The sequence below is a fragment of the Podarcis raffonei genome, chromosome 2, assembly GCF_027172205.1.
Source record: "Podarcis raffonei isolate rPodRaf1 chromosome 2, rPodRaf1.pri, whole genome shotgun sequence".
NCBI classification, from domain to species: domain Eukaryota; kingdom Metazoa; phylum Chordata; class Lepidosauria; order Squamata; family Lacertidae; genus Podarcis; species Podarcis raffonei.
The window spans coordinates 108350903-108367686 of NC_070603.1; the positions used below are offsets into that span (position 1 = coordinate 108350903).

The 16784-nt window shown below is 43.4% G+C and overlaps 2 protein-coding genes across 2 annotated transcripts; one reads left to right on the forward strand and one right to left on the reverse strand.

The window, feature by feature from the left end:
• Positions 1 to 895: 895 nt before the first annotated feature.
• On the forward strand, positions 896 to 4176 carry LOC128408942 (olfactory receptor 2Z1-like). Its single transcript, XM_053379026.1, has one exon. It carries the CDS (start codon positions 2699 to 2701, stop codon positions 3632 to 3634), a length of 936 nt encoding a protein of 311 aa, XP_053235001.1. The 5' UTR covers positions 896 to 2698; the 3' UTR covers positions 3635 to 4176.
• Positions 4177 to 6193: 2017 nt separating this feature from the next.
• Positions 6194 to 8511, reverse strand: LOC128408726 (olfactory receptor 2AG2-like). The gene is made up of 2 exons (XM_053378750.1): positions 8466 to 8511; positions 6194 to 7167 (listed from the first exon to the last, which is right to left on the reverse strand). Exons 1-2 carry the CDS (start codon positions 8509 to 8511, stop codon positions 6194 to 6196), a joined length of 1020 nt encoding a protein of 339 aa, XP_053234725.1.
• Positions 8512 to 16784: the final 8273 nt, after the last annotated feature.

The window sequence follows — 16784 nt, forward strand, 5'->3', positions numbered from 1 at the left end:
TTGACAGATAGGTGTGCTTTGGTTCACATATTGTTTCAGAAAGTCTGAATTAGGTAGTTTAAAATGCAAACAAAATGAAATTCCTCCTCTATCCCTACTCCCAGGTAAATGTGCATGGGATTATAGCTCAAATGCTGTGTTTATACCTTTCTTTTGCGAACATTCACATTTATTAGGCAATTAAAGATGTTTTCCTTCTGCCATTCACCTTGTGCAGGAGAAGAAAGTATGTGATGCCAAGGGAATACAAGACTACTGTTTGCAGAAGTTCAAGATCTCTTTCTCTCTAAAAATAGCAGCTAGTTACTAACATGTCTACCCAGAAGTATGTTTGATGGAATTTAGAGTTAAGTGTTAGGATAGCAAGCCTAGCTTTATATCTTCTTCAAAAGAAGAATGTATGAATGAGCTTTTCCTTTTTTAAAATTTGTCAATTAATTTTTGTTGATTTTTATGACAAATAAGGGAGGATTGTTCAGTCACCAGGTGCACTGGGCAGTTCAGCTTAAGGCAGAAAAAGTCAACACTAGTCAAGTACAGCCCAGGCTATTCTGCTTTCCAACTTTGGAAAGGTCCTTGCGGACATGCTTCCTGACAACTTGCCACCCTAAAAATGTGCCACAGCAGAATTGGAGACCTTTGACCTGCCAAAATTGCACCTGCTCAATAAGCTACAAGAGCCGGTCCACATGCAGAGTGGTTGTGTTAGTTGATCTGCAGAGATGTATTTCTTCACATCCTTGGGTGAGCATGGATTAGTTTTCTGGATTGTGCCAAGGAAAGTGCTTTTGCATGTGTTTGGGAGGAGGAGGGATGGCTGGCCCATGAAAGAACTGGAATGAAGGGCACTCTTAATGGGATGGTGAGATTCCATGTATTCTTTCCCCTTGAATCATGGAATTGTAGAGTTGGAAGGGACCACGAGGACTGAAGAAGTAGCAAGAGAAAGAGAGCAGTACAAGCAGCATTCAAGACACACAAAACACACACTTTAAAGGAAACACTGAAGACACTCACAGATACTTAAAGCATATTTAGGATGCTTTTCCTAAATGAAGACATCATTTCCTCCCACCATGTAGGAAAAATATAATATTTTATTTATTTAAAAACTACATTTTGAATGTCTCCCAGGGAACTATTGTTACTGGAAGTTAAGAAAGTGGAACCGAGGAGATCACATGGGTGTGGTCAAAAGCGTGGCCACAAAAACACTGCTGTTGTATAAGTACTTAGTGCCTAACTAAACCGAAAAGTGTCTAACCTTGGCTTAGAAGCAGTCTCTCCTGTCACAGTTTGTCATGTGACAGGTAATGTCACAATAGCCACACATTACTCAGAAGTAAGTCCCACTAAATTCCTTGGGGATGGTCCCCAGATGGGAGTGGAGCCTAAAAGGTACCACACAGAACTTGTATGCACAATAGCTTCATGCATATGTTGTGTGTAGGCTGGCAGTGGAGGCTGGTTCGTGAGGGCTGCCCTGCCAACCTCAGTCAGTCCTCAGTCAGACCCAACCTGCCAGTTTTGCTACTTCTTCCAGGCCAGTGGCAACATCCTGCTCTTTAGGCTCTGTGTTGTCCTTGTGAAATTTGCCAGAGATGAGAGAGATGGAGACAAAATGAGAACGAGTTGGCTCTGCCTATCATTGACTCTGATTCTGCTACCCTCCGTCTCCCTACTTTCCACTCTACTAATCCTGCCACTGGCTTTGAGTCCAGATGAAAGCGATGCCTCACATTCAATGCAATGATATAGTTTTCCTTAACTGAACAGAGTAGATTAAGGTGACGTAGCTTAAAAGCCAAATCTGAAAAAACCAGAGCTGCTTCTTCTTCTTTTTTTAATTTTTTTTATTCAAAATTACAACAAGACATATTATCAATAAAAAGTTTGTGAATGTTTATTCAAAACCTGCCAAGGAGTCCAGTTCGCTTTGTTGCGTCCTCAGATACTTTGTAAAGGGTTCCCATTCATCCTTAAAGTCACAGTTATCCTTGTCCTGTAGCTTATATGTCAGTTTTGCCAGTTCTGCATAGTCCATCAATTTTTCTTGCCATGATTCTTTAGTTGGGGTTTCGTCAGTCTTCCATCCTTGTGCTACCAGAACTCTCACGGCCGTTGTCACATACATGAAGATGTTTTTCAACTTTTTTGGCAGGTCTTTCCCTACAATCTCCAACAAAAATGCCTCGGTTTTTTAAACAAATGTTAAATGGAACATTTTCTTCAATTCGTTGTATATCATTTCCCAAAATTTTTAAATTACCTTACAATCCCACCACATATGATAAAATGTCCCCTCCTTTTCCTTACACTTCCAACATATATTTGAACTAGTTTTGTACATTTTTCCTAACTGCACTGGTGTTGTGTACCATCTGTACATCATCTCCAGAGCTTCTTGGCCATATGCCTCAGAGCTGCACCCATAGGAGGACTCTGAGTCAATAGAAACTGCCTGAATCACACCTCCTGTCTTGGTACCTGTGGAATTCCAACAGCACCAATGTTTTTTGTTGTTGTTACAGAACATTAATAGTCAAATTAACATTGTATGGACTTCCTTGAGCTTTTCTTTTAATAGCCATGTAGCTAAAGCATTGGCCAAAGCTTGAAGGTTTTCTGTTTTGTTTGTTGGGTGTGGCTATTTCCTTCTTCACAAACGTTGCCCTTTTGTCTTCAGGTCAAAGGGATCATGGGAAATGAGAATGCCACATCATGGACAGAGTTTCTTCTTGTGGGCCTCGTGCATCTGAGGACACCCAACGTCTTCTTTGGTGCAATTCTTCTCATGGTTTTTGTTGCTTTGCTGGGAAATGGTCTCCTCCTGATCCTAATCCAAAGAGACTCCTCCCTTCACGCCCCAATGTATTTTTTCCTCAGCCAACTGGCCTGCATAGATCTGGGCCAAATCCTCGTTATTGTCCCTAAAATGTCTGCAAACTTTTTAGCCCACAGAAACACCATCTCGCTCGGCGGTTGTGTGGCACAGATTTTCCTCACGTTGACCGGGGGAGGCGCAGAATGCCTGGTCCTGGCCGCCATGTCTTACGACAGGTACGTGGCCATCTGCAGGCCCTTGCAGTACCCCATCCTCATGCGGAGAACAACCTGCCTCACCATGACGGCTGGGATCTGGTCTTTGTCAACGCTTTCCATCATGCCCATTGCGATCTTTGTCCAGTCTCTGCCTTACTGTGGGTCAAATGTGATTGAGCATTATGTTTGTGATTTCCCAGCTTTACTGAAGTTGTCCTGTGCCGACACCTCTGCCTTTGAAAAACTGGTGTATTTTGATGACGTGGTCATACTTCTCCTCCCTATCTCAGTCATCGTTGCCTCTTACATCACCATCCTTGTGCAAGTGCTGGGCATGCGCTCAGTCAAAGGAAGACACAAGGCCTTAGGGACTTGCGTGTCCCACCTGTGTGTGGTGGGACTCTTCTATGGGGCAGCTGCACTGACATACACCGTCCCAGTATCCTCCTACTCTGCACAAAGGGCCATGATCTACTCAATGTGCACTACCATCATCCCCCCAATGCTGAATCCTTTTATATACAGCCTGCGCAACAGGGATGTTCTAGCAGCCCTAAGGAAACTCTTTCTGAAGCATGCCCCTCATAAGTAATTTCTAGAGCCGAAACACCATTTCGCATAAGTTTGTAATGTTCCCGGGTCAAACAGCAGCCACTGAGAATGAGGAACAGTTTAATAAAATGAGCTGTATTCAGAGCTGCCTCTTAGACCCTCTGTCTTCTGGGATGTGAGGCTGGTTTAGTAAACAAGTTTCCATGCACTGGCAGTAAAGGTAAAGAAGAAGAAAAAGTTCCAAATTATTTAAAAGGAAAAGAATATGGTTTCATTACAAAAAGGATCATGCAGTCTTTGTGTACATTGGCTCCCAGTACGTTTCCGTGCACAATTCAAAGTGTTGGTGCTGACCTTTAAAGCCCTAAAGGGCCTCGGTCCAGTATACCTGAAGGAGCGTCTCCACCCCAATCATCCAGCCCGGACACTGAGGTCCAGCGCCGAGGGCCTTCTGGCAGTTCCCTCACTGCAAGAAGTGAGGCTACAGGGAACCAGGCAGAGGGCCTTCTCAGCAGTGGCACCCGCCCTATACTATGCCCTCCCATCAGATGTCAAAGAGACAAACAACTACCTGACATTTAGAAGACACCTGAAGGCAGCCCTGTTCAGGGAAGTTTTTAATGTGTAACATTTTAATGTATTTTTAATCTTTGTTGGAAGCTGCCCAGAGTGGCTGGGGAAACCCAGCCAGATGGGCGGGGTACAAATAATAAATTCTTATTCTTATTCTTTTTATTGCATCCTAAAATTGCTTCAATATCTGCAAGTACCTTCAATGTTTTCTTTAAGGGGTATGTGTGTGTGCGTTGCCAATGAGCAAGCAGGCAGTGACAGCTTCTCCTCCTCCTCCTCATCTCTGTTATAGTTCGAGTGGTCCTCCCTTCTGGAGTGGCAGAGCAAGAGGAAGGTGAGCAAGCAGTTTGCAGACATGAACAGGAGGCTGCTTGCTTGTTCCACATTTCACAGTCAGCTCAGTTTTACAAAACTCAAAGGAAAAGCTCGTTCACAATTTATATGGATAGATAAAGGAAGAATAACTCTACTTGAATAAGTGGGGACATGCTGTAGTTAAGCAAAAGTCTAAGCTGGAATTGAAACATGCACAGCTTTTGAAAATTAAGAAAGATGGGAAATGAATAGAAATTAGGAAAAAGTATGTTATTGAGAGCAGCAAAGGAAGGAGAGAAAAGAAACATCTGGAAGTGGGATGGGAAGCCAACTTTTAAATTTGTTTTAAATTTGAAGAAATTTGTTGTTAATTTGTTAATTTTTTTGAAAATCAATAAAAATTAATTGGCATTAAAAAAAAGGAAACTCATTGATACATTCTTCTTTTGTAGAAGATATAAAGCTAGGCTTGCTATCCTAACACCTTTAAATTCAATCAAATTTACTTCTGGGTAGACATGTTAGTAACTAGCTGCTATTTTGAGAGAGAGAGATCAAGACTTAAGAACTTCTGCAAACAGTAGTCTTGTATTCCCTTGGCATCACATACTTTCTTCTCTTGCACAATGGCAGAAGGGAAATATTATCTTTAATTGCCTAATAAATGTGAATGTTCATCAAAGAAAGGTATAAACAAAGCATTTGAGCTGTAATCCCACGCACATTTACCTGGGAGTACGGATAGAGGAGGAATTTGATTTTGTTTGCATTTTAAACTACCTAAGTTCTTAACCTGAAGCACTATTTCTGGGTTAGCGGAGTCTGTAACCTGAAGCGTATGTAACCTGAGGTACCACTGTATTACGTACCGTTTCACTTCATGCATCTGACAAAGCAAGCTCAAGTCCAAGGAAGCTTTGTCAATCTTTATGGCACCACAGCACCCTTTGACTGTTTTTGCAGTGAGAAGCTAACACAAAGACTCCTCTGGAATTTTTTTCAATGCACTTTAATGTATACTGTGCTTGTTGCACTAACTGAAAATTGAATAATAGTCACAATGCACAAGTTCTCAGCAGTTGCTGCACACAAATATAGAACACCCTTCACCTGTACTATGTCCTTATGCTTCTGAAGAAGAGCCTTTGATTTATTTCATATATGTCCATTACTAACAGTGCAATCCTAGACACATCTACTCAAAAAGCAATTTTGAATCGATTTGGGGGGAAGGAGAGGAAGGAAAGCTGTGATGTGCTATGTCCTTTCTCTGGCTTCCACTGGTGGGACCAGTTAGTTCAATGTGGCCCTGCTGGTATGCACTGGCCACAAGATTCAATTTGTTATCTTAATCTGCAGCTTTGGAAAGCAGACTGACTTGCTTTGGAGCCTCTCTGTGTCGGTCAAATTTGACTCATTATTTGGGACTGGCATTAGAGTTGTTAAAAAACAAAGTTGTGTCCCCGTCTTCCCCATTCACTAAAATTATGACTTTACAAACAGCTACAACTTGTTTCTAAATTTGCAGAAATGGATGAAATTTGCAGGCAAAGGAGCAAATCCAGAGTGGATTAATGCTGAACAATTTTAGGCAGATCAAAGGGTTTTACTGCTGGGGACCTTTAAAGTTTTTTCTTCTTAAACAGAAAAGGTATCCTTTATTTTACGCCAGAATTTTCTGCCTGCTACAGTGGCTTTCCCCCTGAGAGATTTACCATTTTGGGGTAGGTACACAAGATGTGTTTTTCCGGAACGTTTTCCTCAGTGCCGCCAGCACATCCCGATTCCTCAGGCTGTAGATGAGAGGGTTCATCATGGGAGTGACGATGAGGCAAAACACAGAAACCATATCGTCGTGGTATGGCATTTGGTAGGACCTGGGTCTCAAGTATTTGAACATGGCTGCCCCATAAAAGAGCCCCACCACAGTCAAGTGAGACAGGCAAGTGCTGAGAGCCTTGTGGCTCCTTTCAGAAGAGTGCACCCTCAAGACCGTAGCAAGAATGCACACATAGGAGGCCAGAATGATGGCTGAAGGGAGGATCAGCAGAAGAAAGCCAGTAAAAACCAGTGTCTTTTCCAAGCGAGATGTATCAGAACAGGACAACTTCAGCATCGACGGGAGGTCACAAAAGATGTGATAGATTACATTGGAGCCACAGTAGTGCAGTAGCCGCATGTACATGCTGGGTCCCAAGGCACCAAAGGCACAAAACCAAACCACCGCGGTCAGGATGAGACAGACAGTTCTTCTCATGAGGACCGGATATTGGAGGGGCTTGCAGATTGCCACGTACCTGTCATAGGACATTACTGCAAGGATTAGGCATTCTGCGTTGCCCATGAGCAGTACGAAAAATATCTGGGCTGAGCACCCAGTCAGTGAAATGGTGTTCTCCCTTAAAAAGTCCACAAGCATTTTAGGGCCGATGGCGAGAGTTTGAGAAATATCCATGACAGACAACTGACCAAGGAAAAAATACATTGGGGAATGGAGGCCAGAGTCCACGTGGATCAGGTAGAGGAGGAGGCTGTTTTCAGAGAGGACCATGATGAACATCATGACAAACAGAGTCATGATGACACTGGGTGATTTCGATTGGCTCAAAAAACCCATAAGAATGAATTCTGACCAAGATGTTGCGTTGTTCTTTTCCAGGACCTCTTGAGTTGGCTTGCTTGAATCTGAAGAGACAAGGAGAGACAATGATAGGGAAGGTAGTCCTTGAGTGCTGCCATTTTATTCTTACTATTTTCATTGAATGTCATTCTTTCTTTTTCTAAGAGAAGAAATGGGGTAGTAAAGTCTTCAATGGGAGTTCCAGAGAGGAGATTGCAGCCACCTTACTCCTCCTCCAGTCCTACTGCTGCAGTGCTGCTTTGAACTAAGCCATGGTTTGGCTTAGCATCCCAACCCAGACTCATGCTGTAAACCCACTTAACAAACCTTGGCTACAGACTGGGCTCTCTTTGGTCTGAATGGCATGCTAAACCAAACTATGACTTAGCTCACAGCACCATGGCAGGAGGAGGAGTGGGGAAGGAGCAAAGTGGTTGCAATCTCATCTCTGGGAGCCCTAGTGCTTTCGCTGACCCGTGGTTTGGCTTAGCGTTGCACGTGAACTAGCTCATTGAGTGGAATTATGAATTAAGTAAATGCCTGTCATCCCCAGGGCCTTTTTCCCCCAGCTGGAACTCACTGGAACTCCATTCTGGCACCTGCCATTGCCATTCTAAGAGAATGAGGGAGGCGTTCGTGATGAGTTCTGGCACCTCTTTTTCTAAAAAATTGGTACTGTTCATTCCATTCTAAACAAAGGAGCCCAGCGTGTGGTGTTATTTAATTCAAGCAAACATGATTCAGAAGAAATGCAATCTGTTGTCCCAGTTAACAGTCAGTGAATCAAGTAGTCCCCCCTGACAGGTGCATTTATTACAGCCATAATAGCAAGAGCCCTTTTCACATCTTCCGGATGTAGTGAGGTTCCCAACTGTGAGAGGCGAGCCCTGCAAATGCAGGTGTGAAAGTTATTTGCACATTATTATGATGATTATTTATTAAATTTGTATACCGCCCTATACCCGTCAATCTGAGGACAGTTCACAACATGAAATTACAATGTAAAAACACAAAATAATAATAAAAATATAGGATCCTGCTTCCCTCCCCCATTCTCTATTACACACAAATTTTAAGTGTGAAGAGGACTATTAAATGCCGTCCTACCTTGACTTACCTCAGGGGAGAAGGACCTGTGGCCCTCCAGTTTTCTAGCAAATGGCCAGGGATGGTGGGGAGTACAATCTGTCAGTATCTGGAGGGACAATCCTAGTTTATATAAAAGAAACGTAGGCTATGCATTCCTCGATAAACAAATGAGAAAATGTTTGCGCAACTCATTTCATTAGCACAGAACACAAAACAACCACCTCAAATCATCTGTTTTGTTTTTACTGCTGGATTACAGGTGTAAAAGGTGTACCTGTATCATTGTGAATCCTTAAGGTGGCAATGGGAGAATCCCACATTTCAATATCTCCCGAAAACGGAGATGCTCTTTGTTATTTGATGGCACTTTGGTGCTTAATCTCTGTTTTGGAGATATTGCTCAATTCTAGACAGCTTTTGTTGGTTAAAAAAAGCAGGCTCTGCTTCCATCATCCAAGGGGAAGTCTCTCATTCTGTAGGGAAAACAGTCCCAAGACTTCAATTAAATGGCTGATAGGAGAAGCAAAACGGCTCTGAATCAGTTTTTCACCGGCAGGTGCCCAGCAGTTCTACACACCAGCCCTTCTAACAACTTGCAGGTCAGTTTCTAAAAAGGAGGGTGGGGTGGAGCTTGCTTTTTTGTTGCAACTACTTGTACATTTTTAGAATTCACTTTCTGTGTACAGTCATACCTCATGTTATGTTTGCTTCATGTTATGTTCTTTCAGGTTATGTCCTGCTGCGACCAGGAAGTACCAGAAAGGGTTACTTCTGGGTTTTGCCACTCAAGCATGAGCAGAAGTACTAAATCGTGCTTCACGCATGTACCGAAGCGCCAAATCGTGCCGTGCACCTGCGCAGATAAGGGGCTTCAGGTTGCGCTCTTTTCATGTTGCGAATGGGCCTCCGGAACGGATCCTGTTCGCAACCAGAGGTACCACTGTAATTGCTTTGTTTTAGCTGAGATGCACAGTGGTGTGGCATCTTTATCATATTCTTAGTTTCTTTTTAGGAAATTTTACTGTTGTATTTTTGTTGCTTTTATGTAAACTGTGCAGATATTTTATTACATAAAGCAGTAAAAAATGTGATAAATAAACAGCATCTGAGAAACATGCTTATGGCTCATGCAACTCCTTATGTCCGGCTTGTGGGATTCCAAGATGCATTGGGGTGGCCACTGAAAACAGGATGGTGGACGAGATGGGGCTTTGGTGTGATCCATCGGGGTTCTTGGAATCTTTAGGGTCCATGGATCATGGAGTGGAAACTTATCCATAGCTTCGTTAAGTAGCTGCCCGTCCTTGTTTGGTAATAAATCATTTCATGCCAGGAGATGACCAGAAGGAAAAAAACAAACCTGGAAGAAGAGGGGGATAAGACTTCCAACTTTGTCGAGTGGTGTTAGCATAGACTCAGGCAACTAGGCTTGAAAAAAGTTGAAATGTCTTAGACAAGAAAAGCCTAGTTACTGGTGGGAGTCAGTCAGTGTGATGTGTCTTGGATATGTCCATAAATGTATGTAGGCATGCATGGATTGCAAGTGTGCTGTGAGTTTGTAGGGTGTGTGGTGTGTTTGTGGAATGCCAGCTATGGCCATCCCCACTTTGAGCATGCCCAGTTGAATGGAGTCCTTGGGGTGGTGGGGAGTCCTATTGTCAGGTGTGCGTGAAGGAGCCAGGCCCTGTGACCAATAGGACTTCGTAGGACTGGGGCCTTCCTAAGTTTGTTCTGAAGAGGCAAGGTGAGGCCGATTGGTAACTCACAGCACCTGGTGGCAAGAGCTGGGAAGGGATATAAGGTCAGCATTTCCCTTTGGCTCTTTGCCACAGCAACATGCTTCCTGCCTTGCTGCGTTTGGCTTCTTGCTTCCTGATCCTTGAACCTCAGCTTCTTGACTCCCTGCTTCTTGACCTCCAAACCCTTGACTTCTGGACTCCTTGCTTCTTGATCTTCGGACCCTTGGCTTCTTGACTCCCGGCTCTCTGACCCTCGGACTCTTGGCTTCCTGACTCCTGGCTTCTGGACCCCTGTTCCTGTTCCCACCCCGCCATCTTGCCTCCGGTCCTGACGTCCCCTGCTGGGACTTCGATAGCCTGTGAACCGGACTGTGACACCTATTCTCACACCTGCCCAACACCTGAGCACGGAACATATGACTCTTCCGCTGTTTTGTTGTTCAGTAGATGGGTAGGAACATTAATTATCACCGCCATCCTCAATATTATGCCCCTATCTGGACAGGAATAGCCTAACTACTGTTGTCTATGCTCTGGTAACCTCAGTGTCAGGCTGGAGCCATCAAGCGAACAGCAGCAGCTGCCAGACTTGGACGGCAGCCCAGGGGACGAAGGGAGGTTTGCTATGGGAAGATCAGAGGAAAGGGTGGCGGGGGGGAGTTCACAGCCCAGAGAAACACAGGACTTAGCAGACCATAGCTTGTCCAAACCAGTTTGCAAACCTCTCAGCGTGCAAGAACGCAGATGAGGAGGGGTACAAGAAAAGGGGAAACTGACACCACAGAAGCGACGGTAGAGAATCGTTTTCACGCGTAGTTTCCAGAGGAAGAGGAACAACGCTGAGGTTTTAGTTGAGTCATCATCAGGGTAACCATAAGTCACGGGGGCAGAGCGCTCCGGACAAGTGGCATGTTTTTTCTGGAATAAAACCAACTTTTAATTGACTGTACGTGTACGCGTCTTGCCGCCGCTACACTCAAGGTTAGATTACTGCAATGCGTTATATGTAGGGCTGCCTCTGAAGATGGATCAGAAATTTCAGCTAGTGCAGAATTCAGTAGTCAGGTTGCTCACTGGAGCAAGACGGTTTGAGCATATTACACTGATCCTGGTCTGACTGCACTGGCTACCAATTAGTTTCTGGGCCCAATTCAAAGTGCTGGTTTTGACCCATAAAGCCTTAAATGGATCAGGACCGCAATACCTCAGGGACTGCCTCTTTCCATATGAACCTACCCGGACTCTGATATCATCTTCTGAGGCCCTTCTTTGTGTGCCTCCTCCCTGAGAGGTCTGGAGGGTGGCAACAGGAGAACGGGGCCTTCTCTGCAGTGGCTCCCCATTTGTGGAATGCTCTCCCTAGGGAAGTTCACCTGGCGCCTTCACTACACACCTTTAGGGACCAGGCAAAAACGTTCCTTTTTAACCAGGCATTTGGTTGATCTGATTTACATCCTATGCCCTTTTAAAATTTGTTTTTTGTGTGTCTGTTTGGGTGGGGGAGTGTTGTTTTTATTTTTATTAGGTATTTTGTGGTTTTATATCTGGATTTTATTCTGTGAACCGCCCTGAGACCCCCGGGTGTGGGGCAGTATATAAATTCAATAACTAACTAACTAACTAAATAAAACAAAATATTATCAAATACAGTCCAGGAAAATGACAGCATTTTCAGACTGTGAGTGGTAAAGTTACAGCAACTTTGGAATGTGAGTTGTAGGAAGTTTTCACTTTTGAACTGCATTAAAGTTCGGTAACAATTAAAATCTTGGATTTGGAACCAAATTCTCTGAGGATGGAGTTGGCTGAACATTTCTCCATAGAGATTAGAAATTGTATATGTGGTGGGTAAGAAATACAGGTCCAGGTTTGAATGTTTCAAAATTTTAAGGCATCTATATTTTTCCTGCCTCTAGAAACAGGGAGCCAGTGGGGCTAAGCAAACATTTCGCTGTAAATGTAAGTTAGGAAATGTTGCTTTTTCAGGGAGTATGAATTGGTTTTGTTTAGGGTTTAGAATTCAAAAACTTAAGTATGTCAAAAGGAAGCAAAGGCATAAGAACCTCTGTAGCGATGACATCCACCCTCTGCTTTTGAATATAAAAATATTTTCAGTGTATCTCATTAATTTAAAATGACAGGTCTCCCCCCCCCGAAGAATGTAGTGCAAAGCATTTTTGAAGTAGAAGAAGAGTTGACTCGTAACCCATTTTAATTGGATCACAGCGCATAGTTTGATCAGCCAAAGAGAAATGAGGAACAATATTTAATTAATTCAGCAGGAGCAACAAAATGTTTCAAAGGAGCATTTGCAACTAAATTCCTTTTTTAAAGCCTACACTTTCCTCTCTTACTCAACAGCACCAGCCAACGCAGGTATGTAATTCTTAACTTTTGCAGAGGCCATACTTTATTTGGGTGGTATCCAACTTAGTCCTACTCAGAGAAAACCCACTGAAATTAACACACCTAAATTAATCATGTCCAGTAATTACAATGGGTCAACTTGGAGAAGGACTACCATCAGATGCATTTTTTTTGTAATTTGACATTCCATAATGTTCATTCATGATAACATCCACTTTCTTATACACAAAAAGTCTATCATAGAAGGGCAAATTGAATCAGAAAATGTATGTACGTACAGGAATGCTTATGAACAGTGTATTCCGTTCTCATGCTTGGACTGAGTTTGGGCAGAATGCAGAGCTTTGTGTATCTGTAAAAGCATTATAAAGCTTTGAAATATGATCCATTTGGGGCAGTCATTCATTACTTCTTTCGTCCAACCTTTCATTTATACTCCTGTACAGGCTGCTAGATGGGACGCGGGTGGCGCTGTGGGTTAAACCACAGAGCCTAGGACTTGCCGATCAGAAGGTCAGCGGTTCGAATCCCCGTGACGGGGTGAGCTCCCGTTGCTCAGTCCCTGCTCCTGCCAACCTAGCAGTTCAAAAGCACATCAAAGTGCAAGAAGATAAATAGGAACCGCTCCGGCGGGAAGGTAAACGGCGTTTCCGTGTGCTGCTCTGGTTCACCAGAAGCAGCTTAGTCATGCTGGCCACATGACCCGGAAGCTGTATGCCGGCTCCCTCGGCCAATAAAGCGAGATGAGCGCCGCAACCCCAGAGTCGTCCACGACTGGACCTAATGGTCAGGGGTCCCTTTACCTTTACCTCTACAGGCTGCTAGGCAGGTCAGAGTGAGGCAGGGTTAAGGTTAACCAATATATGGCTTCCAGAAGTTGTAGGGGCTCAAACTTCCATTGTCCGTGAACATTGGCCATGCTGTCTAGAGATGATGGGAATTGGAGTACAATTCCCGGGATCACATTCACCCGGTGCTATACCAGCTGCACTGGCTCCCGGTGGAGTACAGGATCAGGTTTAAGGTGCTGGTTTTAACCTTTAAAGCCCTTAACGGCCTAGGACCCTCGTACATACGGCACTGCCTCTCCTGGTATGTCCCACAGAGGAACTTACGGTCTTCAAACAAAAACATCTTGGAGGTCCTGGGCCACAGGGAGGTTAGGCTGGCCTCAACCAGAGCCAGGGCTTTTTCGACGGTGGCCCCGATCTGGTGGAACGCTCTGCCACAAGAGACTAGGGCCCTGCGGGACTTGACATCTTTCCGCAGGGCCTGCAAGACAGAGCTGTTCCACCAGGCCTTTGGCCAAGGCACAGCCTGACCCCCTCCTTTGGCAATCCTCACAGAACTCTAGCCCAATGGTTGCCATTAATCTGATGTGAACTGATTTTATAATGAAATGATTTTAGAATGTTGTATCATTTTAAAGTTGTTAGCCGCTCTGAGCCCGGCTTCGGCTGGGGAGGGCGGGATATAAATAAAATTTTTTTATTATTCATTATTATTACAACAACCTCTGGAAGAGAGGGCACTACCGTTTTACGAAAGGCTACATCTCAACTAGGGATGCAGGTGGCGCTGTGGTCTAAACCACAGAGTCTAGGGCTTGCCGATCAGAAGGTCGGCAGTTCGAATCCCCGTGACAGGTGAGCTCCTGTTGTTCAGTCCCAGCTCCTGCCAACCTAGCAGTTTGAAAGCACGTCAAAGTGCAAGTAGATAAATAGTTACCGCTCCAGCTAGAAGGTAAACAGCGTTTCCGTGTGCTCTGGTTTGCCAGAAGTGGCTTAGTCATGCTGGCAACATGAAGCGGAAGCTGTACGCCGGCTCCCTCGGCCAATAAAGCAAGATGAGCACCACAACCCAGAGTCAGCCACAACTGGACCTAATGGTCAGGGGTCCCTTTACCTTTACCTTTACATCCCAACTATTGGCTGTTTCAGAAGAGGGCATTAGGGCTGGATTAATCTCATGTACTTCACTCTCTTTCTCCCCCCTAAAACAGAGGGTTGGTAGGGCTTTGAGGAACTCTTCCAAAATTCCTCCTGGATTTGGGAGTTCCAAATGACCGAGTCTTCTTTCCAAAACAGAATAAATGGGAATTAGATTTGCCTGCCACTCCAGCCAACTTTCCCATTCACATGTATTCATTAATGAAACACTGCCAAAAAAAAAAAAAGGGTGTGCGTTCGTGTCCTGGCATTGACATTCATTTGCATCATTACCATTTTTGTCTCATAGGATGCAGGGATGAGGAGAATTTATATTCTGTTTGCACATAAAGGCAAATCTACCTATTCCGCACTCTTCAGAAACCAAAAGCACAGCCATCCTTTGACTTCACACTACATCTGAATTTTGCAATTCACTTCTCTGGTTAAATACTGTTTGCATACATGCATAAACTAGAGTTAATGCATATATTAGTGAGAATGTATTATATTAACAGAAATTGCCTTGTAGAAATGTTTGCATTAGGCAAAATTGTATACACAAAGATGGGTATTGGGAGAAATTCGCATTAGAATGCTGCTGAAATTTCACTGGGCCTTTAAAAAGAAACAAACTACAAAGTCTAATGGAAATGGGAATAAGTGAATTTAAAGCTGGCCGGAGTGTGGGGGTTGGTGGAGAAGAGAGATTTCCCCATTCCTAGCGGTATAACACATGTATGGATCTGTATAATAATAAACCTCTACATTTTAAAAAAAATCATTCAATCATACACAGGATCTCATCAAAATTGTGCTTGTGTGTTTTATCTACCATGCATACCTGTACTGTATTCTTCTGTTTGAAAGTTAATTTAATAAATTTCCTAGTTAAGCAGAAATCAGACGGAGAGGAAGCATGGAGCAGACCAGGTAAAATAATCATGGAGTAGCATGTTTGATGTTTTAATATGTTTTTACTATCTGTTGGGAGCCGCCCAGAGTGGCTGGGGAAACCCAGCCAGAAGGGTGGGGTTTAAATAAATTATTATTATTATTATTATTATTATTATTATTATTATTATTATTATTATTGAAATCTTCTCATGTCTAAGAATATAGCTGCAGTCACGGAAACAAGCTATTAGACTGACGTGCCTGCCCATATATTATTATTAGTGATGCTTTTATAACCCTTAATTCCAAACTAGACTTCTAAGTGGCTCACGGTTATTAAAATATTACTGGTAGCATCGTATAGTTACCAAACTTTATTTCATAAAATGTATATACTACTTAATTGCAAAGAAAAATCCCCCCAAAATCAACAAGGTTTACAAAAAGAATAAACCAGTGAAATAGTTAGTAAAAACAATTAAAACACTGAGGAAATTAAAACCAGCAATAAACTAAAGACACAGCAGCATTCCAGATAGGCTTGTCTAAACAAAAATGTTTTTAGCAAGCACCAGAAAGAGCACAATAGAGTTTCCAAGTCCTGCCCATTGAGCATTTCTCCTGATTTCCTTGCACAATGATCACAAGGAGATTTTACAAAATCTGCTACTTGTTGAGTAATAATAGCAATAATTTATTATTTATACCCCACCCATCTGGTTGGGTTTCCACAGCCACGCTGGGCGGCTCCCAACAGAATATTAAAAACATAACAAAACAGCAAACTTTAAAAACTTCCCTAAACAGGGTTGTCTTCAGTTGTCTTCTAAAAGTCAGATAGTTGTTTATCTCCTTGACATCTGATGGGAGGGTCAGTTCAAATGTAGCCCCATGTAGAGCGCATTGCAGTAGTCCAAATGGGAGATAACCAGAGCATGCACCACTCTGGCAAGACAGTCCACGGGCAGGTCGGGTCTCAGCATTAATTCTGATTTGTTTTGCAGGGAGGTTATACAACATTGCCTCGAGCAATGTTAAGTGGCACTTTCAAGAGCATTTCCCCATCGTTAGGGTGAAGGGAAGAGTGGGTTTGTTTCATAACAGTGCTAAGTTGGTCCTCTTTAATTCCCAACCTGAACTAGCTGACTAAATCCCTCCTGGAAGCTCTCAGAGATTCTTCTAACACACTGTATTTTAAACTGCTCTATCATTGTTGTTTATGTTGTGCAAAGAATATATGAACAGTAACTCTACTATTATGAACAGCTTTTCCCACATGCTTTTTCTTTGTGTTTTCAAGCGAAATCCTGGCAAATGAAAGAGGAATGGGAGAAGGAAATATTACATCCTGGACGGTTTTCCTTCTTGTCGGGCTTCAGCACCAGAGGTCACCCAGAGTTTTTCTTGGTCTGATGCTTTTCATGTTTGTAATAGCTCTGGTGGGAAACGGACTCCTTCTTTTCCTAATGAGAACGGACTCTGGCCTGCAGACGCCAATGTACTTCTTCCTCAGCCAACTAGCCTTCATGGACCTCTGCCAGGTTCTCTCAATTGTTCCTTCCATGACAGTGAATTTTGTAACCCAGAGATATGACACTTCACTCTGTGGGTGTGTCATCCAGATTGCTGTCACGCTGACACTGGGCGGAGCAGAATGCCTGA